At 45.7% G+C, this 23914-nt stretch overlaps 1 protein-coding gene across 2 annotated transcripts in view; it reads left to right on the top strand.

The window, feature by feature from the left end:
• The first annotated feature begins 1212 nt into the window (after positions 1 to 1212).
• The window catches only part of FAT1 (FAT atypical cadherin 1), a 129065-nt gene continuing 106363 nt past the window's right edge, over positions 1213 to 23914 (top strand). The window contains exons 1-2 of one of the 2 annotated variants that reach the window (XM_035004200.1): positions 1213 to 1569; positions 16416 to 19695. In XM_035004200.1, the coding sequence (XP_034860091.1) occupies positions 16434 to 19695 (3262 nt within the window). In that variant the 5' untranslated portion in view covers positions 1213 to 1569; positions 16416 to 16433. Of the gene's footprint in view, positions 1570 to 4179; positions 4328 to 16415; positions 19696 to 23914 lie in introns of those variants that run through there. The other variant, XM_035004199.1, reaches the window with a different exon arrangement.

A 23914-nucleotide genomic window follows, 5' to 3' on the forward strand; every position in this document is an offset into this window, starting at 1 on the left:
TATCACAGATGAGGAAACTGAAATTTAGGGAAGTTATACGACTTCCTCATACACAATACTCCAACATTTCATCTTCCTTGTGTCCTCACTGTTTAACCCCTTGCCTTGTTTCCTGTGTCCTCAGGGTTTTGCTCTTTACCCTGCCCAGAGAACGACCAGCTAAACAGACCAGAAGATTTACATCAATGGCTGCAAATGTACTGATAGAACCCACTCCTAGCGTCCTCGCCCTTTCCAGGGTTCTCTGAATTTTAATGCCAACCTAATGTGGACAGTGTCAACTCACGGAAATGGCTCCCTGGGAATTTCACGCTGATCTCTCCTGACTTTATTTTGGTACTTCAGCGGCATTAAACACACACACACACACACACACACACACACACACACTCCACAGTAGATATTTTTCCTGGAGTCTGGACGCTTACATAAAAACGATGCGTTCATTTATAAATTTTATTTCAGGGTTGTTTGCATTTATCTGAGTCTACATTACGAGTAGACGACTGATTTTTGTATTGGCCCCTATCCCTAGGGACGATTTTTAAGACACATTAAAAATTGGCTCCTCCTCCATCTCTTCCCCACACTCCTCGGAACCTTACACGCTTCGGAGTACCGTGTAAAAACAGGCGCTTTGGGAAAGGATTTGAAAATTAAAATACGGCTCTGTGATTTTCAACACAAAGACCACAAACAGCGCTAGAGCACAAGAACTATTTAAAATAGATCACATCCAGAAGTTGGAGGGCTGCAAAGTACAAGTCGTCCAGGCCAGTCTGCAGAGACTGTTCTTGCTTCCGCTCTGCAAAAACCCGGCAGGCGACACGCCGCGACGAATTTCAGCTGCAGAAGAGGAAGAGCATCACCTGCAGTTCGACGCGTGGGAAACGCTGCGGGAAGGGGCTTGCGAGAAAGGGCACCAGAGAGGTGCGCGCCGCGGCGCTCCGGGGCAGCTCCGGTGCCGAGGGCGAGGAACGCCAGCGCTCGGCGGAGCCGGGGAGACGCCGCACGGCGGAGAGGGATACACGCCTCCGGGTAGACGGCGCTGCGACACTGGAGGCCGCCCCAGCCCCGAGCTCGCTCGCTGCCACTGTCGGGGAGGCGGACCCCGCAGGAGAATCCCGTCCGCGCCGCGGGGCGGGGGGCGAGGCGGGGCGCTGACGTCACCTCCCCTCCCCCACCTTCACCAAGAGGGAGGGAGTGGGGAAAGAGGCAGTGATCCGCCGCAGTTCCCGGTCGCAACTCCAGAACTCAGGGGCTTGCTGCCTGGACATGTCCTGACAAACTTGGCTTCTCCTCGGCCCTATTCCGTCGCCCTCGCGCACTCTCGTTTCGCCTCCTCTTAGTGCTCAACTTTCCACCCAGGACGGGAGCCTCCGGAGATGTGGCCACCTGGGTCCGGGCAGCGCGGGCGGATCGCACTCTCGTTGGGGACATGCTGAAGATCGGAGGGAGGCAAAGTTGGTACTTCAGATACGGCTTTTAACAAATATCCAAATTGCTTGGGGATTACGGAGCTGCCGAGGACTTTAAAGCCGGCACCCAAGGACTCGAGTGGCTGGACTGGTGAGTTCTTTGTTTAGTGTAAGCCTTTTGTATTTAAGTTTAAACGTAAATGAAATTACATGGGGTGTTTGACCCTGAGCTAGTGCGGGGAAGCGTGTGCATCCTACAGGCTCTCTGCCTGGCGAGCCGCACACCCCTCTGGTTGTACATGGCTCGGGAATGGAAAGATCAGTCTGCACAGGTTCTGGAATTCATAAAATACATACATAGCACTGTTCAAAAGAACTTGAAAAGCTATGCTGTTTGTGCGTTATTTTGAATGTAACTTATTATAGAAATGGTGCCCAGGGAGGGCGCAACTCGGGGCCGCGCAATCTGCAGTGGCGCAGCGCCCTCTAGTCCGGACACCCGGCAAGGCGCGCGATCCCTGCCGGGTTCCGCGCGCGGACAGAGAACTTGGACCTCCCGGGCGCTCCTGGGACGTGGGCGTGAGCTCGCAGCCTTCACTTACCACCCACTCCGGCCCATTCGCTATCTAATTTTCAAATACTAGCTTGGGTGGACTGGTTGGAGAGGCGGTGCTGGAGGAAAGCGTTTTTGTTTTCAGGAACCGTCCCCTATTCCCCTAATTTCCAAAAGCCTTTGGGGACAGGGTTAGGGAGGGCCAACAATCGAAAGGACAAACGTGGCGCTTGAACTACATTTCTCTTGTGAAGGTAATTCGATGGTAGCAAAGAGGCATCGGTATTTCGTTTCGTTAGGGCTAAAGGAGTAGAAAAACGTAGCAGCGCCAGAGTCTGAAATCTCCATCTCTGGCTCTCGGCTGTTCCTGTGGCGAAAAAGTGCAACTTCTTCCAGGCAATTAGGTTTCGCAGTGAGCCTGGAAAATCGGGATTCCCAAACACGTTTTAGTTCGAGTGAGGGTTTTTATTTATTAATGAATGGTAATTTTCTTCAGGAATTTTTTTGTGTGTGTGCCACTTAAGACATCTTGTGATTTTATGTTACGGGATGATGTCTTTTTACTTTTTACTGTTCTTCTTTCCCCTCCAACTCTCCCTCCCTCCCCCAGCAAACTGTTGGCGTCTGCGATTTGTTGAGTTAGAATTCGGCAAGGGGCGCAAACCGGTAGAGCTTGGAGATCAGGTCACCTATTTTCGAGGTGTTCCAAGTATAAAATTGACCTGTACCTCCAGGAGCACTTTGCGCATTTATGGCCATGGCCAAGTGTTTGGATGATGGTGTTTGCTGGGTGTGTGAATTTATCTGTATTCCAAATCATGTGCAGGGAATACACCACATACTCACATACTCTTGGTGCTGCGAATCAGCACATTCATTCTGCAGGCATTATTTTTCCTTCGCAGCCATAACCTGCTAGACACCTTTATTTTTTCGAACACCTTCTTTAGGATGGTTTAAGAAGACACTGCATTAACTTTGAACCAAGGAATTTCTCTCTTTAACCCTAGACTCCCTCGCCCGCATCTGCCTCGCAGTTCCCCCTGCAGCCCCCTCCACCGGTTCCGGGGAAATCAGATCTCTTTGTCCTCACAGTGTTAAATGTTCGAGTCCCACAAACTTTCCGAGGTCATGTCCGCCCTCTTGTCTGGGTTGTTTTCCAATGCCCAGGAGCACTCCGGGCTTAGGCCGAGGCTCAGCTGTGCGGAGCCCGCGTCTGGAGATTTGCCGGCGCTGAGGATGGGCTCAGAGCCCCGCGACCCGGGACTGCGCGCTCGGGCGTGGGGGGGCGGGGGGGCCTTCCCGGAGTGGGGCGTCCAGACGCCCGGGGCTTCCCCTTCTCCCTAGGGAACTTGTAGTTTCACGTTAGACTCGGTTCACAGTTTGTGGGGTGGACTTGCCGGCTGGCAAAGCGCACGAGGCGGCACAGCAGCCTATTGTCCCGCAGACGTGGGAGTCTGGGGTGGCCGCCGGAAGAGGCCGGCATTGGGGTTCGTAACCAGGGTCGGGGAGGTTATGGGGTTTAACTACCTCTGCACAATGAAGAGGCGGAGGAAGCGCTTTCATTTTCCCTGGATCTTCATGTAGACTGAAGAAGGAAGTAGATTCGATCTAACCGCGTTCCTTTTTTGAGACCTTTTGGAAGATTTTTTTTCCACGGAGCAATTGCAGACCCAGAACAGAGGCTTTCAAATGCAGATTTAGGAATTCCTTGAAGGTGCTAGAGAATCTAAAGGGAGCCGGGGGAAGCTTTAGTAGCCTTAGCTGGCTTTTTTCTTTTTTTTTTCTTTTTTAAAGCTAAACTGTTTCCCCTTTCCTAGCAGGAAACATTCCATACTAATTCCCTGCCCAAATCTGTGTACTAGCCGTAACTAACAGCCGCACTAGAGCAAGCCCCACACCGTTCCTCGGAGTGTCGCAAGATCACCCTGGACACTCGCTTTTCTCCTCGGGAGGAGTGGGCGCTGTAGCGGCAGGGGATCACTGACCCGTGGCGGGGAGTCGTTGCCCCGGGCCCGCGAGCTCAGAGTCTGGCCGCCAGGGAAAGTCAGATCGAGTTTCCGCGCGGCAGAAACGAGCGCCGGCGCTCGCGGGCGTGGCTGCGGGCGGAGGGATATATTCCGCGCCGGGCGCGTGAGGCGCCGCTCCCGAGCCGGGCGGCGAGCAGCGGGGCGCGCGGGCGGCGAGCAGCGGCCTCGGAGCGGGGCGCGCGGGGAGCGAGGGAGGGCCGCAGACACCATGCGGACCCGCCGGCCCAGTGAGGGCCCCTGAGGACCCGGCCCCCACTCGGGGGCGCGCTGAGGCGACGAGGCGCGCGTCCTCGAGAGCGCCGCGGCCGCTTGGGGCCAACTTTGCTGTAAGTTCGCTAGAAACGAAGTTGGGGCCGGAGGGCGGGTGAACGAGGGGCGCAGCGAGGCGCCGGGGCCGCCAGTGCGCGGCCGGGGCCGGGGCCGTCTATGCCCGGGAGGCGTGCGGTTCGCTGTTTCGGGGTGGCGGACTTTGGGCTGCACTGGTGCGTTTCCCTCGCTGTCCAGCCCAGGACCGCGCTCCCGCGGGGGCTCTGGGAAGGGGATGCAGCCAAGCTCCGCTGGAAGGTGGTACAGCGCGGCGGCGCCTGCCCGCTTGAGAGTTCGGGGCGGGCTCGGGGTTCGGACGGCTCGGGGAGGACGCGGGGGCGGATAATTTGCAGCGTGAACCGAATGGTAATTTTCGAGCCGGGTGCAGGCTGCGGCGGCGGCCCGGGCTGCAGGGGTCCGGTCCCGGAGCCATTGCTGGAAACCACAGCGGCGGCCGTGGCGCGGGGCTGCGGGGCGGCCGGAGGGCGAGGACTCCCGCTGCGCCCGGGAGCTTGGAAACTTGGCCGCCGCGCCCCGCTCGCCGTCCCCGGTCACTCTCGTGCCTGCTAAGGGCTTAACTGACCTCGCCCCTAGGTTAATTCTTCCAATTTATGAGAGCGTCCCAGCGTAGGTGAGATGAAAGAGGCCAGTAGCCAAAGAGATGGGATCTTGGAAATGGAGTCCCAGCGTCCTCTCCGATGTTTTGTGCCCCGAGGGAGCGCCGCTCTGAGGGTTAAGTACGAACTGGTTGAATGTAGATAGAATAGGTGCGATTGATAAATTGCGGGGCTGAACTTTTATTAGTTTTTTTTTTCTTCTAGAAGAGAAACTTGTAAGGTCTTTTTTTTTTTTTTTTTAAAGAAAGGGAATTTCATTCTTCACTGCTTTTTCTTACAGTGCTTTCTTCCAGGAAGCTAACTTTTTGTTGTCTCCGTGAGATTTTTTGTTCCCACTGATGTGAATTGCAGAACATTGAAAACAAGGACGCAATTGTATGCATTAGGAAAGTAAACTCTATTTTTTATGCACTTAAGTTTTTTTTTTTGCATGTGTTTTAACTACGGTTTCATTAAGTGTCTTTTGTTAAACAGCTCTGATGCTTGGTAGATTTTATTTTCATTTTTTACCGGATATGTATAGTGAGTATTAAAATCGGAAAAAAAATTAAAAGGCATATGATCTTCATTTTTTATCTTTAATAAAGGCAGTTTTTTTTTTTTTTTTTTTTAAATAAAGGCAGCTTCTTAAGGCTTTGTATGTTCGGACTCGGGTTTCAATAGTTGGAGGTATCTGCACGTGTTAAAAGTAGGCTATGGTAGTGTTTTTTCATATTCTTAGAGTTGTGGTTGTTACCCAACATGTCCAGTTGTTAGTTATTCATGAAAATGTGTTTCTGCAGTTGTATAGGTTAGTATATATAAAATATATGATATTTGGCTTTGAGTTTTAAAAGAAGAGCTCTGGTTCCACAATTAGAATTATTATTCCTCCTTATTGTAGTATTAAACTTCAAGATGGATTTAAAAATACTTGAAGCATTACATAATTTTTTTAAAAAAACAATTGATATAACTCTAAGTTAAGCCAAACATGGCATTTAATAAGCTCAGCATAAGGTTGGATTTCAATAAAGTGTGCATTTGTGTACCCATTTCTTGAAAAAGGAATATCTTAAATGAGCCAGATTCTTTTGTAACTCTGAAAGGAAGCAAGATTGTTAGAGGACTTAATAAAAGCATTCAGGCCACCTGTATATTCCTTGTATCTTTTAATTAGTTACTAAAGTCCCTGCAGTGGGTTATCATCACGTTAATAGATCATTTAGTCCATGTGTGGACAAGTGCCAGAAGGGGAATCTGAAAATTACGCGTCAACTGTTTTCGGTCCCTAGCTCCCCTGCCTCTCTAGTGTGTATGTCTGTAGACTTAGCTCTTGAGCCACCTCTGAAGCAGTTATTTCTTTGAATGTTAGAGGTGAAAGGGATCTTACCGGTTATTTTAACCTCCCTATCAAGTTGGCCACCACCTGTTTTCCACCCAAGTTTGGCTGATTTTACATAGACTCAGTAAACTGAAACAAATTAGTGCATTGTTGCATTAAATGTTGTCTCAGTGGCCTAATTTGTGGCCTAAAGGACCTGACTTAATAGCAGGAAGCCATAAGGCAAGGTGTCTGTTTAATCTTTATGAGTGGGAAATTGCAGTAGGTAAGCTTTCTTTTGACCAAATTATATAGATGATGAAGCCAAACTATTTTTTTTTTTTTTTGGTCTCACTTAATTGGTCAATTTGCAAGTGTTAGGTTATCCTTAGGCACTGGAAAGGAGTTTTTGAAATGAGTGATCTAGGTCATTCATTTAAGATACATACGTTGCCATTTTGTCTTCTGATTTCAAAATGTAGTCCATCAGATGAAGAATCTGTGTATTTCACATTTTAAACTTTTTAAAAAACGTAACCTTTCTTTAAGCCCCAGATTTAAATATATTGCCAAAATTCTTGCTTAATCCCAAAGGCTTATTATATGTGTGGATATATATTTATAATTGTCTCTTTTACAAGGTATTTAGGAAAATCAGGCAATATTTAATCGTTATCCTTCATAGACTATTCGAACAGAGAGCTTCCATAAGCTCTGCATCGCAGAAACTGATCTGGCATCTCCTGTAGCCAGTTTGGAAGCATTTTGAGGTGGGTGGTGACCTCTTTCTCAGCTGCTAGAAATCAGAGCTATCTCTAGGGTAGCCATCTGCACTGTTGTAACTGGCCTGGTGGTTGCACCTGGGTTTTCTGTTAATTTCAGAAGGATGGATATATATTTTCCCATGTTATCCCTCCTTCCCTTCCCTTCCCTCCCCTCCTGGAGTCCTGCCTCCCATTCTTCATGCATTCATGAACTCAGCAACTATGGATCTCCTCTGTGTCGAATATTGGGCCAGACACAGGATACAGGGTGAAGAGCTCACATTTCCTGCCCTCATGGAGCTTACAGTCCAGTGGGGGAGAAGGACAAATAAGCAGTCGGTTATATCCAGCATGATAAGAGCAGAGTAGTTCATCCTAGCACCTTGGTGAGCTGGGTAGGGGCGGGGAGGTGGATATTAGGCTGAGCTCTGAGGGAAGAGTGAATCAGAAGGGAATAATTCAAGGACAGGAAATGACGTGTGTAAAACAAATTGTAGAAACCTTAGTTGTGACATGATTTGTGGCATGCTGAAGCATACCATGTTATCGTTAGGAAAAGGGTTGGTTGGTTGATTATAAATGCCTCTTCGATCCCGTTTTTACATGACTTAAGAATTTTTTTTTTTTTTTTTTTTTGGTGCAAGTAGAACATAGAAAATCCGTGACCTGGGCTTACATTGGTTTATAGAGAGGGAGGGTAGTTTTGGGGGGGCAGGTGTTAAGGAGGGAAGGAAAGAAAGAAATGTAGAAGACAGAGGTGACAATAACTAAATGTGAGGAGTGAAGGGCAGAAAAACAATGTTTAGTTTATCTTTTATAAGAAGGCAGGCGATGGAGATCTTGCAGGTTTAGAACCCTCACCACTAGGTGGTGTCATCTGCTCTGGACAGCTTGGTTGTTCCAGCCTGTGGAAGTATGCCTTTTTCGTTTGAAATAGAAAGTAAATTAATTAGAGATTCAGTTAGTAAAGTAGGTAGAGGTAAAATTATCAGAGGTCTTTGATACAGGGCTAAGAAGAATGTATTTAATAAGCAGGCTAGGGGGAAATACTGAATATTTGCAAACCAGGAACTAATGTTGCAAAGAAGTTTTTGTGAGATTAATGTGATTGCCCAGCGTTGACAGGCTAGGTTAGTAAGGGGGCCAGAAAGCGGGAATACTGGAAAGCTAGGATATGCTGTGCCTGAGCAAATACAAATAAGAACTAGGTGGCAGCAGCTGAAACGGAAAGGGAACAATTTTGAGAAATTGAGCGGAAACAAATGTCCAGTCTCGATAACTTTAGGTATGGAGGTTTGGTAGTTAGAAATAAAAGATCAGCTTGTGTGTGAGAGAGGGAAGTGGTGGGGGCAGCGTAGGGAGGAGAGAAGTGTCTCCCTGGAGGGAGGAAGCTGTAAAGATTTTAGTACAGTCTCCAGCTTTCCAAATAAAGAAATGGAATCCAAGGATTAGGTAACTTCCTTGAATCCACACAGTTGGTTAGGGCTCAAAGCCTGGGCGAGATCACAGTTTTTATGTCTGCCAGGCCCTTTTTTCTTATTTGATTTCTTAGGTCGCAAGCCTGAGTGATTTGTGACTTGGGCAGTGGTGAAACTTCACTGGCCTAGAAATGTGCAATGGAATAATAGAGTGGAATGGCTGGCATTTTGCAATTGGGAGTGGGTGAAAGGCTGGGTCCCGGAGATCTGATGGTAATCTCAGGAGGGGTGTTCCTGCTCTTGAGGGAGGTTAAGGCTGGAATGTGGGATTCCAAAGTGATCCTTTACAGCCAGGGTGTAGTGGGTGAGGTCTTTAAGGATGATACCTTGTGCATGTGTGAAAAGAGTCGGAAGACAGAAGTCTGTAATGACAAACTTGAAGGCGAAAGAGTGTTGAAGAGAATGAGGAAAACTTAGTGTCATTCATCGTTTGACGTGTCGTGGATTGCCAGGTTTTAGGCAGTCTGTGACACGTAAAGGACACAGTGGTATTGGGGAGGGTGTGGGTAGTGTGACATTGAGTCGGAGTGCTGAGAAAAGGGCATCTGATTTGACATTGGCTTTGGCTTGTGACACCGGGAGAAGCTGTTTGTGAAGCCCTGGAGAGCCCTTGAGGGGAGAAATGGCCTCTTGACAGGAGGCAGAAGTCAAGGTAGCCCTGAGCAGGTACGTTTTTAAAAACTTTGCCTGAACAAGAAAGAGAAACCTTAAGATGTGAGTTTGAAGGAAGTGAAGGTTTGAATGAAGTTTATTTTCAAATAGGGACAAACTGTGTGTGTGTGTGTGTGTGTGTGTGTGTGTGTGTGGACTCTGTGAAAGGGGCTTGTTGAGAAGGGGTCATTTGAGTGATGCTTGAGAGGGAGTGATAATTTAGGGAAGAGCATCAGAAGAGGCAGAATTTTATGGCCTCACAGGGTGTCTTTATTTGTAGCTAGGGTGGGTCCCATCTCTTCTGAGAGGTGGGAAGAAGGGAGAATAGGGGAAGAGAGCATTTTTTTTAAAGATTTTATTTCTTTATTTGGCAGAGAGAGAGACACAGAAAGGGAACACAAGCAGGGGGAATGGGAGAGGGAGAAGCGGGCTTCCCGCGGAGCAGGGAGCCCGATGCGGGGCTCGATCCCAGAACCCTGGGATCATAATCTGAGCCGAAGGCAGACGCTTAACGACTGAGCCACCCAGGCGCCCCGGGAAGAGAGCATTTTAAGGAGAGGAAGAGGAGGGAATCTCTCCCTGGTGACTTTGCATTTTCTTACTGTATAGGGAACCGTTCACATTCCTGATCCATTATTTAGTGAAATACCTGTACGTTCACTTGAAAATAATTATAATCCTAATTTGGCCAGGAGTAAAACTTTACTAATTTGGGAGTGGAGGAAGTGGCCAGTATTAATTACTGGCTACCCTGCCAAGGTGACATTTAAGTGATTTCTGTTTGCAGAGAAAAATACATTAGGTGAGATGATCTTAAATCACGGGGTGAACTGTGTTTTTGGAGCTTCTCGGTGAGCACCGTTTGCCCTGGAGCGTGGGTGAGGAGAAAGTGGTTGGAGGGTGAGTAACAGGTAGTGGTCATGTCTGGAAAAAGAGGAGAGAGAAGTGAATAGCGAGGCATCCCTAGCCCATCCGGAAATGTATATGCCGCAGGTGTTCTCCTGGCTTGTCTTTTATGTCACAGTAGCTCAGAACAGCCAGAGACCATCCTCTTAGGAGACCCACAGACATGTTTTATAGATTCGTACAGAAGGCGAATTACATAGCAGATTTTATATGGAGGCTACTTAAAAATTAAAAGGTCTCCTTAGCTTAAGGTTTTAAGTACTGGAAAAGAGTTCTCAGGTGCTGAGGGGAGAGACGTGGAGTTCTCACTTGTCAGTATTAGTTGTTTGGAGACCACTCGGAGTTAGATTGGAATCGGTTGTTGATCATTTGAAGGCAATATTTAAATCAAGTCATTGCTAGAGTAATCAGACGTACTGCAGCTGCAATCAGAACTAACAACATGCAGAATTACCAGAAGCAGCTAAGTGATGTATATACCAAGCCTGATAAGGCTGCTTTTCCATTCTGGATTCAAAGCTGGGCCCTCCACCCCTATTTTTACTGACAGACGTCTTAACATGGCTTTAAAAAAGATCTGGTATGCACCCAGAAAATAAAGACCCACCCATTAATTTTTCAGTGTAACAATGAAAACTTTTATTTATTTATTTTTTAAAGATTTTATTTATTTATTTGACAGAGAGAGACACAGCGAGAGAGGGAACACAAGCAGGGGGAGGGGGAGAGGGAGAAGCAGGCTTCCCGCAGAGCAGGGAGCCCGATGCGGGGCTCGATCCCAGGACCCTGGAATCATGATCTGAGCCGAAGGCAGACGCTTAACGACTGAGCCACCCAGGCGCCCCACAATGAAAACTTTTAAAAGTCCTGTGCTTGGCTATTATAATTTATTAGGAAAGTGATTTTTTTTTTTCCCCCCTCTTGTCAATGTTATGAAGCTGCGAATTGGTCATAGCTGAATAACAGACTTCCTTAGTTAGGACACAATCTTTTTTTCTGACTCTTATTAAATGATTTTAGAGGCCATTAAATATTTATTTAATGTACTATATTTTTAATAAACAAGAGTCAGGTACATTTCGTGTTGTTTTCTTTAACAACTTTGGGACATTTTTCTTTGAAAATGTGGATATCTTCCATGCAGTTTAGACCTCTTCAAAAATACTTTAAAAATCTGACACTAGTCAAACTGAACATCAAGCTCTGAATTTCGGTAATAGTTCAACTCAGTGATGCTCTTACTGCTACTGATACAAAATGGGAGTATGTGGGAGAGCACGCTGAGGGAGAACACGGTTCTTCGTGTGAATATTTTTGTGTATTTTTGTCATCACGCGCGGAATTGATACTGTTTCCCTATGCCGTGGAGGACTCACGGGCTGTTAAGAATTGGGACCTCTAAAAAATGTACAATATTTAATAGAATTTATGCTTGTGTAATGCTGCACCCCACCTAATCCTGTCTCGGGAACAGTTGAAACGTTTCTGAATCTTCAGCTTTAGATCTAAGTATTTGAATTGATGCAGTTATGTTCTCAGTGCCGGGGCTGGGGCTGTGTTCTGTTTTGTGAAGAATGCGCGGTCACGGTCATTGACTTGGATTACTTGACATGAAGGTCTCCCTAATGAAGAAATATGAGCATCTTAATACCTGATTACTACTAGAAAAGTTATTTTTCTCTCTTATTTAGGGATTTTCAGAAATCTATGCTAAAGATATTTCAGTTTTGGACTTGAGGCCCTTTTCTGTGAGGGCTGAACTAAGGAAACACTCCTGGTTTTCACTTTGGAAAATGCATAGAAGAAATCCTAACTTACTGTGAGTTCAAGGAGTATGATCACCTTCTAAATATCAAAGTGTAGCCTTCAGCTGAAATCATTTTAATTTTCATAAGCCTGAAGTCTAGGTAATGTACTTTTCAGATGAAATGGTGTTAGTATCTTTTTGGGGTTTTTCCTTCCCCCTTCAACCTTACGGTTTATTTAGCATAGAGGAACAACCACCGTTTCTTGGATCGTGGCATTTTATAGCAGAACCTGAGTTCACAGTTCTGGGGCGTGTTACTAAAGGTTAACAATATCTCCTGCTTAAAAGTGGACTTTTTTCCCCCGCTGATCAAAAGGATTGCCTTTAACATTGATTCTGTCACAGCGGCATTCTGTCAGCCGGGTTGTCAAGAGTCCGTTCCGGGGTCGGAAAGGTTTCTGTGATGAGTGTGGTCCAGCAGGTGTCCTCCAGCTTTGAGGCGTCCCTGAGAAGAACTGGCGGGTGGGTTGAGGAGGGTGGTCCAGGCGTGGGAACGGGGCTGTGAGAGAGGAGTGGCGCGGGCGGAGCCCGTGGTCCTACCGAGTGGCCGAGCTGTGGTGGGGAGAGAACAGATGCAATAAGGGGGGATGTGTTGGGTCTCCCCTTGGGCGGGGTTCACCGGCTGAGAGGGCATCCAGGACCAGCCAGTATTTATGGGTCATTTCCACGTTCCACGTTAGGCTTCGGCAACTCAAAGATTGTTGGACCTATCCTGCCTTTACCATGCCACCATTTTCTGCTTCTACATCAGTGACCGTGTCCTGTCTCTGGTGCTGGTTCTTCTCCTCCTCTGTCCTCCAAATCTTGGGGAGCATCAGGGCTTGGTTTTCTTCTCTTCCCTCTTTGTGCTCGCTCCCTGGGTCTTCTGATTCAGTTTTGTGGCTTTAAATAGCATCTTCTGTATTTTCGGGCAACTCTCAAATTTGTGTCTCCACGCTGGACCTCTCCCACCCATCTCCCTGCCCACTTGAAATCATTACTTGGGTAACAGTGGGCATTTCCACCTCAGCTTTCCCGAACTGATCTCCTGATCCTAATCTCTAGATTCTGTTCCTCTCGGAGTGCCTGGCAGCTCCTTTCTCCATGCTCAGCACCCAGTCCTTGGAATCTTGATACCTGTCTCCTTTCTCCCCTCTCTCTCTCTCCTCTTGCTCCTTCCCCTCCCCTCGCTGCCCCTCCAATTTATCCAGAATTTGACTGCCGCTCCCCACCTCCAGCACTAGCATTTCAGGGCTAAGCCACCAAGGCCTGTCACCTCTATTAGTGCAATAGCCTTCTAACTGGTTAGTAACAGTGTGTGAGTACTAGTTCACTAGCTGTGACGAGTGTGCCATAATAATGTGAGATGTTAGCAGCAGGGGAAACTATCTTCATAACTCTTCTGTAAATCTAAAATGCTTCTAAAATTAAAACTTTATAGAAAAGAAATCTCCCTTACTGCTACCCCCCCCCCCCCGGATGCCCTAGCCACAGTGGTCTCTGCTGTTTCTCTAACTCCTGCTGCTTCTCTACTGGAGGTGATTTTGAGCCCCAGGGAACATTGGCAATATCTGGAAACTTCTTTTGGGTGGGGGGAGTGTGGAGTGAGATAGAGGAGATGCAACAGGCTTTTAGTTGGGTAGAGACCAGGATAATACTGAACATCCTAAAATGCATCCTAGGCCTTTTGAATTTAGGGTTTTCTCTTTCCCTTCAGATTCTTGACCATAGTCCCTAGCCCTTCTTTATTTTTCTCCTTACTGCCTCATCATCAGCGTGTGATACACTCTTTCTTCGTTTCTCACCAGGAAACATGTCTTCCATGAGGATTTGTTGCTAGTTTGGCTCACTTTTGTATCTCCAGCATCTACAACTATTCCTAGCACATAGCAGGGGTTCATTAAATACTCATTGAATGAATCAAATAATTGGGCGAGGGCAGTGAATGATTGATACAGATACCGTGCACCTATGCTAAAAAATTCAGATAGGAAAGTGAAAATGAAGCGTGAACATTCCCCCAGCTGCCTGTTCTCCAGAAGTTATCACTGTTGACAGTTTATTTTTTTATCCATCCAGAATTTTTCTGTTCATTTCTCAGCACATTCGTGTCCTGTGCACATAATTCATCTCCCGTCCCTTTTTACAAACATAAATGGGATCAGTTTCGTTTTGCCAGGTAACCTATCTGGACGATCTTCACATAGCAACATGTAGAGTGCTGTCTTATTCTTTTTAATGGCTACATAATATTTTATATGTAGAATTAAGCAAAAATAGTTTTAATTGGTTGCAGTAGAATCCGGGGATAATACTTTGTTGTAAAGTAGATAGCAGTAATAAATCCTGTAAAACAATAGACTGTGCTTGTTTAACAGCTTTTTAAGTGTTTTTAAAAGTATTTTCTCTATGTTTGTGTATATACACACACACATACATATATATACACATACGTATTATTCCTAGTTTGTAAATGCCTCAGGATCAGGAAATAGTCTTTAGTTCCATGTATCTTACATGGTAGCAGATTCTCAATACCTGTAGGTTGAAGTTTTCCCTTGTTTTGATAAAATTATTGGGTCATTACATAATTAAAACTTCCCTGAATATTAGAACTGTGGACCAAATGAAGAGATTGTTTGGGGAGAAAACCATTTTCTTATTTTATTTAAATGATGTTTGTTCTCCTGGAAGCCAAAAATCTGTGTAAATCTCCTGACTTTATCCGCTGAGGATATGGCATGATGGCCAAAGAACCAGGTAGGGTGCACAACTGCTGCGTAATTCAGTGTCGGTCAGGCTTCTTACTGCTTTGCGCATAGCAGTGCTTCTCTCCTTTTTCCCCTCATGAAATGACTACTGGGCCAGTGTTGGCAGTGATGCAGTTAGGATACTGTAAATTAATGCCGCTGTGCTAATTTCAGCTGACCTTTAAACCAACCCTCCAGTCTCCTGCCGCTTTCACCTTTGGGTGGAACTCCCATCCCGTGAATCTTCATCTGAGAGTTACTTTGCCAAGGTGCGGTGCTGTCCTCTACTGAGTACTGGGATGTTTTGTGAGGCTCCGTTGACTTGCAGGGTGAATTTGTTGGCATGGAGAGGAACAGTTGGTCTGAAGAAATTGTCCTGCTCACCTGGTAGGCCAGCCCAGTGGCCTGCCTTTCTTCCCACGTGAAAGGCAACCCTGTCTCAAATGCCCCCTTGCCTTCTCTCTCACCCTCCAACCTTCCCACAGCGCCCGCCATCTTGCTGCATTGATGGGCCCTCTCCATGTGTTTAGCTTAGATGCTTTAGCTGTGTGTGTATGTGTGTGTCTTGTGTTTAGTTGTGAACACTGGTTGTTGACAGCAGTGGTGAGAAAACATTGATGTGGTTGGTGAAATCTGCTTTGCTGACTTAAAAGTTCTGTTTGATATTAAGCTGCTGGTTTCCCATTGGTAAATGGACTCTTTTTTTTTTTTTTTTAAGATTTTATTTATTTATTTGACAGACAGTGAGAGAGGGAACACAAGCAGGGGGAGTGGGAGAGGGAGAAGCAGGCTTCCCGCTGAGCAGGGAGCCCGATGTGGGGCTTGATCCCAGGACGCTGGGATCATGACCTGAGCCGAAGGCAGACGCATAACGACTGAGCCACCCAGGCATCCCTAAATGGACTCCTTTTTTTTTTTTTTTTTTTTTTTTTTTAGGATTTTTTTTAAATTTATTTATTTGAGACAGAGAGAATGAGAGAGAGAGAGCACATGAGAGGGGGGAGGGTCAGAGGCAGAAGCAGGCTCCCTGCCGCAGGAAGCCCTATGCGGGACTCGATCCAGGGACTCCAGGATCATGACCTGAGCCGAAAGCAGTCGCTTAACCAACTGAGCCACCCAGGCGCCCTGGACTCCTTTTTGACTCATGTTGGTTTAGGGGTGATCTCAGTATCAAAATGATCTATTTATTTTATAATTATTTTAATACTCTTAAGTAGTTATATAGTGCTAAATGAGACAATAAACCCTTACATTTTGTAGGGAGTGAACTTAATTACTCTTCTAAAGAAATAATTTCAGGCTACATTTTGAAAGGAGATGACAGAATGTCATTATAGGAGGTCATATGAAACCACCTTTCAGAGTTTTTGTTGTTCTAAATTAATCAAAGCTTTTGTGCTTAGGATACTGTAATGGCATTAAATTTGTGAGCTTTGGGGCATTTAATTTATTGTATATGAGTAAACCCAAAAAATGTTTGTTGTCTCGCTTTGTTAACAATTGGTTATATTTGCTTTGAAGATATAAGTATAATACGAATACAACTTAGCTGTTACACTTGGCAGTCTTTGATCTGATGTTCCTTATAGTTCTTTAACTCGAGTCATTGAAGTATGAGAAAAAGATTTTTCCTAAACTTAGTAATTCCAAACGTGTTAGAGGTATTGATACTTGGAAAACAGAAAAAAAAAAAAAACAACCTAGTAACTATTGCATTTATTCACATTTCATACAGATGTACAATACTTTATTAAAATGTAAGGTCCCAGACAAACTAACAGAACAAATTTACACTGTTTTGTTTGTTTTTATTTCTTTGAGGTCATGATTCTTATTTCTTTGTTCTGTTTTAGGTTCCTGAGGGTTAAGCGATGGGGAGACCCCTGGTCTTGCTTCTGCTTCTGCTCCTCCTGCAGCATTTTGGAGATGGTGACGGAAGCCAAACACTTGCCCAGACGCCTCTCCAGTTTACACGTTTCCAGTACAACGTCACGGTGCATGAGAACTCCGCAGCGAAAACCTATGTCGGGCATCCTGTGAAGATGGGTATTTACCTTACAAATCCATTGTGGGAGTTAAGGTACAAAATTGTCTCCGGAGACAATGAAAACCTTTTCAAAGCTGAAGAGTACATTCTTGGGGACTTTTGCTTTTTAAGAATAAGGACCAAAGGGGGAAATACAGCTATTCTGAATAGAGAAGTGAAAGACCATTACACACTGATCGTCAAAGCCATTGAAAAAAATTCAAATGCCGAAGCCCGAGCAAAGGTCAGGGTGCAAGTGCTGGATACAAATGACTTGAGACCTCTCTTCTCTCCCACTTCGTACAGTGTTTCCTTACCTGAAAACACAGCCATAAGGACCAGCGTTGCAAGGGTCAGTGCCACGGATGCAGACATAGGAACCAATGGAGAGTTTTACTACAGCTTCAAAGACCGAACAGACATGTTTGCGATTCACCCAACCAGCGGTGCAGTCGTTTTAACTGGTAGACTCGATTACGCAGAGACCAAGCTCTATGAGATGGAAATTCTTGCCGTGGACCGTGGGATGAAACTCTACGGAAGCAGTGGTATCAGCAGCCTGGCCAAGCTGACTGTGCACGTGGAGCAGGCCAACAGATGTGCTCCCGTAATCACGGCGGTGACGCTGTCCCCGTCAGAGCTGGACAAGGACCCAACATACGCAATCATAACCGTGGATGACTGCGATCAGGGTCCCAATGGGGAAATAGCTTCCTTAAGCATTGTGGCCGGTGACCTCCTTCAACAGTTTAGAACGGTGAGGTCCTCCCCGGGGAGCAAAGAATATAAGGTCAAAGCAGTGGGTGCCGTCGACTGGGACAGTCATCCCTTTGGCTACAGTCTGACACTCCAGGCTAAAGATAAAGGGACTCCTCCCCAGTTCTCTTCTGTAAAAGTCATTCGTGTGACTTCTCCGCAGTTCAAAGCCGGCCCGGTCAAGTTTGAAAAGGATGTTTATAGAGCAGAGATCAGTGAATTTGCTCCTTCCAATACACCCGTGGTCATGGTGAAGGCCACGCCTAGTTATTCTCATTTGAGGTATGTTTTTAAAAGTACACCCGGAAAAGCTAAATTCAGTTTAAATCACAACACGGGTCTCATTTCTATTTTAGAACCAGTTAAAAGACAGCAGGCGTCCCATTTTGAACTTGAGGTAACAACAAGTGACCGAATAGCCTCCACTAGAGTCTTGGTTAAAGTCTTGGGTGCAAATAGCAATCCCCCTGAATTTACCCAGACCGCTTACAAAGCATCTTTTGATGAGAATGTGCCCATTGGGACGACGGTCATGAGTGCGACTGCCACAGACCCCGATGAGGGTGAGAACGGGTATGTGACCTACAGTATTGCAAACTTAAATCACGTGCCGTTCGTCATTAACCATTTCACTGGTGCTGTGAGTACTTCAGAAGACTTGGACTATGAGCTGATGCCTCGAGTTTACACTCTGAGGATTCGAGCGTCAGACTGGGGCTTGCCCTACCGCCGGGAAGTAGAAGTCCTTGCCACGGTGACTCTCAATAACTTGAATGACAACACACCCCTGTTTGAGAAAATCAACTGCGAGGGGACGATTCCCAGGGATCTGGGTGTGGGGGAGCAAATAACCACCGTTTCCGCCATCGATGCCGACGAACTTCAGTTGGTCCGATACCAGATCGAAGCCGGAAATGAACTAGATCTGTTTAGCTTAAACCCCAACTCTGGGGTGTTGTCCCTAAAGCAGTCGCTCATGGATGGCTTAGGGACCAGGGTGTCCTTTCACAGCCTGAGAATCACAGCTACAGATGGAGAAAATTTCGCCACACCGTTATACATCAACCTAACCGTGGCGGCCACCCGCAAGCCAGTACACTTAGAGTGTGAAGAGACTGGTGTTGCCAAAATGCTGGCGGAGAAACTCCTGCAGGCAAATAAGTTACACAGTCAGGGAGACGTCGAGGATGTTTTCTTTGATTCCCACTCTGTCAATGCACACGCGCCTCAGTTCAGAAGTACCCTTCCAGCTGGCATGGAGGTAAAGGAAAACCATCCAGTGGGGTCCAACATGATTTTCATGAATGCTAGTGACCTTGACACTGGCTTCAATGGAAAACTGGTCTATGCTATTTCTGGAGGAAATGAGGATAGTTGCTTCATTGTTGACATGGAAACTGGCATGCTAAAGATTTTATCGCCCCTTGACCGTGAAACAACAGACAAGTACACCCTGAACATTACAGTCTCTGACCTTGGTATACCACAGAAGGCCGCTTGGCGCCTCCTAGACATCAGAGTTCTGGATGCCAATGATCATCCTCCGGAGTTTTTACAGGAGAGCTATTTTGTTGAAGTGAGCGAAGACAAAGAGATAAATAGCGAAATCATCCAGGTTGAAGCCACAGATAAAGATTTAGGGCCAAATGGACACGTGACCTACTCTATTCTTACAGACACAGATAAATTTTCCATTGACAGCGTGACTGGAGTTGTTAAAATTGTGTACCCTTTGGATCGAGAAGTACAGCACGTGCATTACTTAAAGATCGAGGCCAGGGATCAAGCCCGAGAAGAGCCCCAGTTGCTTTCCACTGTGCTTTTGAAAGTGTCATTAGAGGATGTTAATGACAACCCACCTAAATTCATCCCACCTAATTACCGTGTGAAAGTTCGAGAGGACCTTCCGGAAGGAACCATTATCATGTGGTTGGAGGCCTATGATCCTGATTTAGGTCAGTCTAGCCAAGTGAGATACAGTCTTCTGGACCACGGAGAAGGACACTTTGATGTGGATAAACTCAGCGGAGCAGTCAGAATTGTACAGCATTTGGACTTTGAGAAGAAGCAAGTGTATAATCTCACTGTGAGGGCCAAAGACAAAGGGAAGCCGGTTTCTCTGTCTTCCACTTGCTATGTTGAAGTGGAGGTCATTGACGTGAATGAGAACTTACACCCACCGGTGTTTTCCAGCTTCGTGGAAAAGGGTGTAGTGAAAGAAGATGTGCCTATTGGTTCCTCCGTAATGACAGTATCTGCTCACGATGAGGACACAGGAAGAGACGGGGAGGTCCGCTACTCTATTAGAGATGGGTCCGGTGTTGGTGTTTTCAAAATAGATGAAGAAACAGGTAAATATGTTCTTTTTAGTCCGGTTTTCCTAAAGGAAATATCTGCCCTGTGCTACCTGCTTTACCTTTCCCTTTCGGCCTCTCAGGGCTCAACACAGAGGTGAGTGTGCATGCTTTTTGTCCTTTTGCAGGTGTCTCTGTGCATAGTAAGGAGTGAGTTTGGAACCAAAGGAACCTGACTGACTTGGCATAAAATGAGTTAAAAAAACAAAACAGAAACAACCAGGAGAAAATTGACATCATCACCACTGATACTGATCTTTTACGTTTGTGCTCTGTATTATCAGAACCATCATGGTGGTTTTGCTGCAACTTTGAGAAGTTGTTGCAGACTGTTTGCAGACTTAGAGTAGCCCTTCCCACTACCTGGCATGCCTTCCAGAGATCATCGTACCCCTGTGAAGCGATGCCGTGCACAGAGAGAACGCTCTGCTGACTTCCATGATGTGGGCTGCTTTCCTTGGGAGGTCCTTCAGGTTTTGTTGGGAGAGGCAGAAGCAGGGCAGTGCCATGTTGAATTGAAGGGACGTGGCTCTTCCAGGGTGATCTTGACGAGTTAGTCATCTCACTGAAACGGACTTCATCTGTAAGATGGGGACACTCAACGGCTGCAAGATGAATGGGAGATAAAGTGAAATGACATGGGGAGGCTGCCCAGCATGTGTTAGTCTGTTCATGTCTTGGAAATGGTAGGAATGCTTTGTTACGATACTCTTCCACCTGGAATAAGAGCCTGAAACCAGAACATCCAAGACAGCTGGTGTAGGCTAGAGTGTGTATTGTTTCGCACTTTGTGCAGATCTCGAACGTAGCTGCTTTTCACGGATATTACGGTTGTATGTCCGTCTCCCTGGTGGAGTACAAGCCTTTGTATGAGTTTGCTGACGGCTGCCATAGCAGAGTGCACAGACTGGGTGGCTTAAACCACAGACATTGATTTCACAGTTCCGGAGGCTAGAAGTCGAAATTGGAGGTGTTGGCATGGTTTTCTCGGAGTCTTTTCTCCTTGGCTTGTCTTCTCCCTGTCTTCATGCCATCTCCCCTGTGTATGTCTGGGTCCTGATCTCTTCTTATAGGGACACCAGTCCTATTGGATTAGGGACCACCCTGATGACCTCATTTTGTTTATCTCTTTTAAGGCCTTATCTCCAAGTCACCTTCTCAGGTACTGGGGATTGGGACTTGAACGCATGAATTTTGGGGGACACAGTTCAGCCCCAAACCACCTTCCAGGACAGGCTTTTAGCTCCTACGTTTTCTGTCTTCAGCCCTAGCAAGAAGTACCAGGCAGGTAGAAACTGCTCATTAAATGTTAAAAGAACAAATGAGTAAATTAATGATTATTTTGGCTTTGAATGTCCTGCCCTCTGAGAATGGTAGTGGAAATAGAAGGAAACTGGGTAGTAATCACAGTGCTAGATGAACTGCCCTACATGGAGTTCAGTTTATTAATCTCCTTAATGTTTCCTCGATGAACATATCCATTCTAAAAAAGGTGCTTTTCTTAATACATTGAAACTTTTAAGTTTATACTCAGTAATACCACAAATAAATTCTTTAGTTACCACCCACTGCACCAACCATGCGTTCACTAATATGTATAAAGTACAAGAAGCGTATAATTATCCTGGAAATGAGTTATTTTAGAGGCTATAATATTGTTAATGTACTTCTGTTTATTCAAGGGATTCTTTTTCTAATGAGTTCTATACCACTCGCATGTGTTAGATGTATCTATGGATTATATACCAGTCATCTAAAATACCAGATTCTTTTTTTCTTCCTTCCTTCCTTCCTTCCAGAGATTTTTTCTTTTTGTTTTTTGTTTTTATTTTTTAATTTGAATGTAATGTATAAAATACATTTTAATTTTTTCACATTATACTGCCATTTAAAATCTTTAATCAAATTTCATGAGATTGTCAGCCATATGACATGCCATGATTAGCTTTCTATAAACAACTTTGCTTTCTGTGTAGAAATCAGTGTCAGTGGCATAAAAAAATAAAACCTTATACTAGGCAAAGAATTTTATTAACCTTGTTTCAAACTTTATTCCCAGGCTTATTCAGTTTAATTAGCTGCAAAGAATGAATTGTGTCTAAGCAAAAACTGAAAAGAGCTGCAGTGTCCAAGGGGCTTGGTCTTAAAAGTATTAGAGCTCTAGATTTTATCGGACCCCTGAACAACATTTTAAAAAGGAGTGCTAATATAAAATAGCAGTTGCCAGTAACTTCTTCAGGTTCTGTCTTCTTCAGCAGTTGACTCCGTTCCCTTCGCTTTGTTCTTAATTCTGCACACGATCTGGAACGTCCCCATCAAGCTGGTCCCCAGCAGCAAGTGGTGCTTTTCCGTCCACAGGTTGTGTGGGCAGAGCGTAAGCCCGTCGTCTTGAGCCGGTCAGACCGTCTGCACCCAGTTGCTTTAATTTAAGATGCTGGGTAGCGTTTCTGTCAGCGGCTCTGTGTCAGTATGGTCTGTAACGGGCATGCCTTCCCGGCAGCTTTGGGCAACTGGATCCCTGTTCCTCGGTTTGTGAACATAGTCACTTGAGAGGGGGGAGGGTCAGAGGGAGAAGCAGACTCCCTGCCGAGCAGGGAGCCCGATGTGGGACTCGATCCCGGGACTCCAGGATCATGACCTGAGCCGAAGGCAGTCGCCCACCCGACTGAGCCACCCAGGCGCCCCATAGTCACTTCTTTAATACTGGAAGTAGTGTTTCCCCCTAACCTCTTCAAGCAGAACGGAAGTTTTTTATCATCTGCTGTAGCTGTTCTGTGAACCACCTTTTCTTTCCCACCGATGCACACTGGTGCTTCCAGTTTGGTGGAATTCTCCGGGTTCTGGTTCACGAGCCTTTCTTTCATCTTGCTGAAGTGGAAATGGGACTGTGGGGGGCAGGGGGACGACACGGGGACGGGGCACTAGGGTTAGTGCTCAGGGTGGGTCTCAGGTGGCCCAGCTGAGATTAGGTGCTCAGCCCTGGGGAACACAGATGGCTACTAGAGCCAGATTTTTAAATAATAATTTAACGGACTGCTGTTGGTTATGCTGTTTTCTTTTAGTCACTCCTCTGAGGAGGAGAATATATGTCTATTTTGTCATACTCTCCAATATTAATTCGAATTTTCAGGTACAGCGTCAACATGCAAGAGTATCCAAAATTTAAGAACTGCAGCTGAAACAATGAATATGTTTGTGAATTTCCCAAGGACAGTTAGTCCTACTTTTTTCTTTTTTCCTTTTTCCTTTTTGCTCTGGAAAGCCTAAAAAGAATTGGTACAAGTTAAAGTTGAGACAGAAAATAGAACCATATTAATGTACACATTACCTGATGACTTAAATTATGTGAGCACTGCCTCTTTTGGATTTTTCTTTCAAGGGGAAAGAGTATTTTTATTGTTGCTTTTTATATATGTATGATTTTTTAGAGAGAGAGTGAGAGCGTATGTGAGCAAGGGAAGGGGAGAGGGAGAGAGAACCTCAAGCAGGCTCCACGTTCAGCATGGAGCCTGGTGCGGGGCTCATCTCCTGAGCCGGAGTCAAGAGTCAGCCACTTGACTGAGCCACCCAGGCACCCCTTTTGTTGCTTTTTAAAGACTCATTTAGAAATGAGTATTTTTTTGCATATAAATTTAAGAGATTGGGATATTCTTACTACCAGGAAGAAAGGGGAAACAACCAAACAAGGCCGTGTTCTGAAATCTGTAGTAGTTTTCGGAGCTGAATGGCAGTGCTGGAGTTTTCTAGTGGTAACTTAGTGGGGGATGAGGGGATGAAGTAAGTGAGACTGTGGGCAGAAACTGTTGTGCATCTCTGGAAATACTGAGATTGGAAGGTGCAAAGTTGGAGATTTCTTGGTCACCTGTTCTGTAGTCTTTGGCTTTACAGAAAAAAGTAGTTAATATTACAGTAGATTAATGTTTGTGTATTTTTTGGAATTGAATCAAAGTGATTTAATCGTACTTACACATTGGCCTGTTATACATTGTAAGATGTGTTTTTGGAGGCAATAGAATTATCAGCCCAAGTTATTTTAGAGATTTTTGGCAAGACAGTTGGCATCGTAGTATAGAATTCTTTCAGGGAAAGTCAATATGTTTTGTGCAGTAAAAATAGTAAAATTTGGTATGTTCTTTTGGGGGGTTTGTCTAACGAATTCCTAGTGCAGGTCGAAAGTAAGGAGAGGTACCTGTCAGATGAAGAAAAGTAGGAGAAG

The sequence above is a fragment of the Mirounga leonina genome, unplaced genomic scaffold, assembly GCF_011800145.1.
Source record: "Mirounga leonina isolate KUSES-001 unplaced genomic scaffold, KU_Mleo_1.0 Mir_128, whole genome shotgun sequence".
NCBI classification, from domain to species: Eukaryota; Metazoa; Chordata; class Mammalia; order Carnivora; family Phocidae; genus Mirounga; species Mirounga leonina.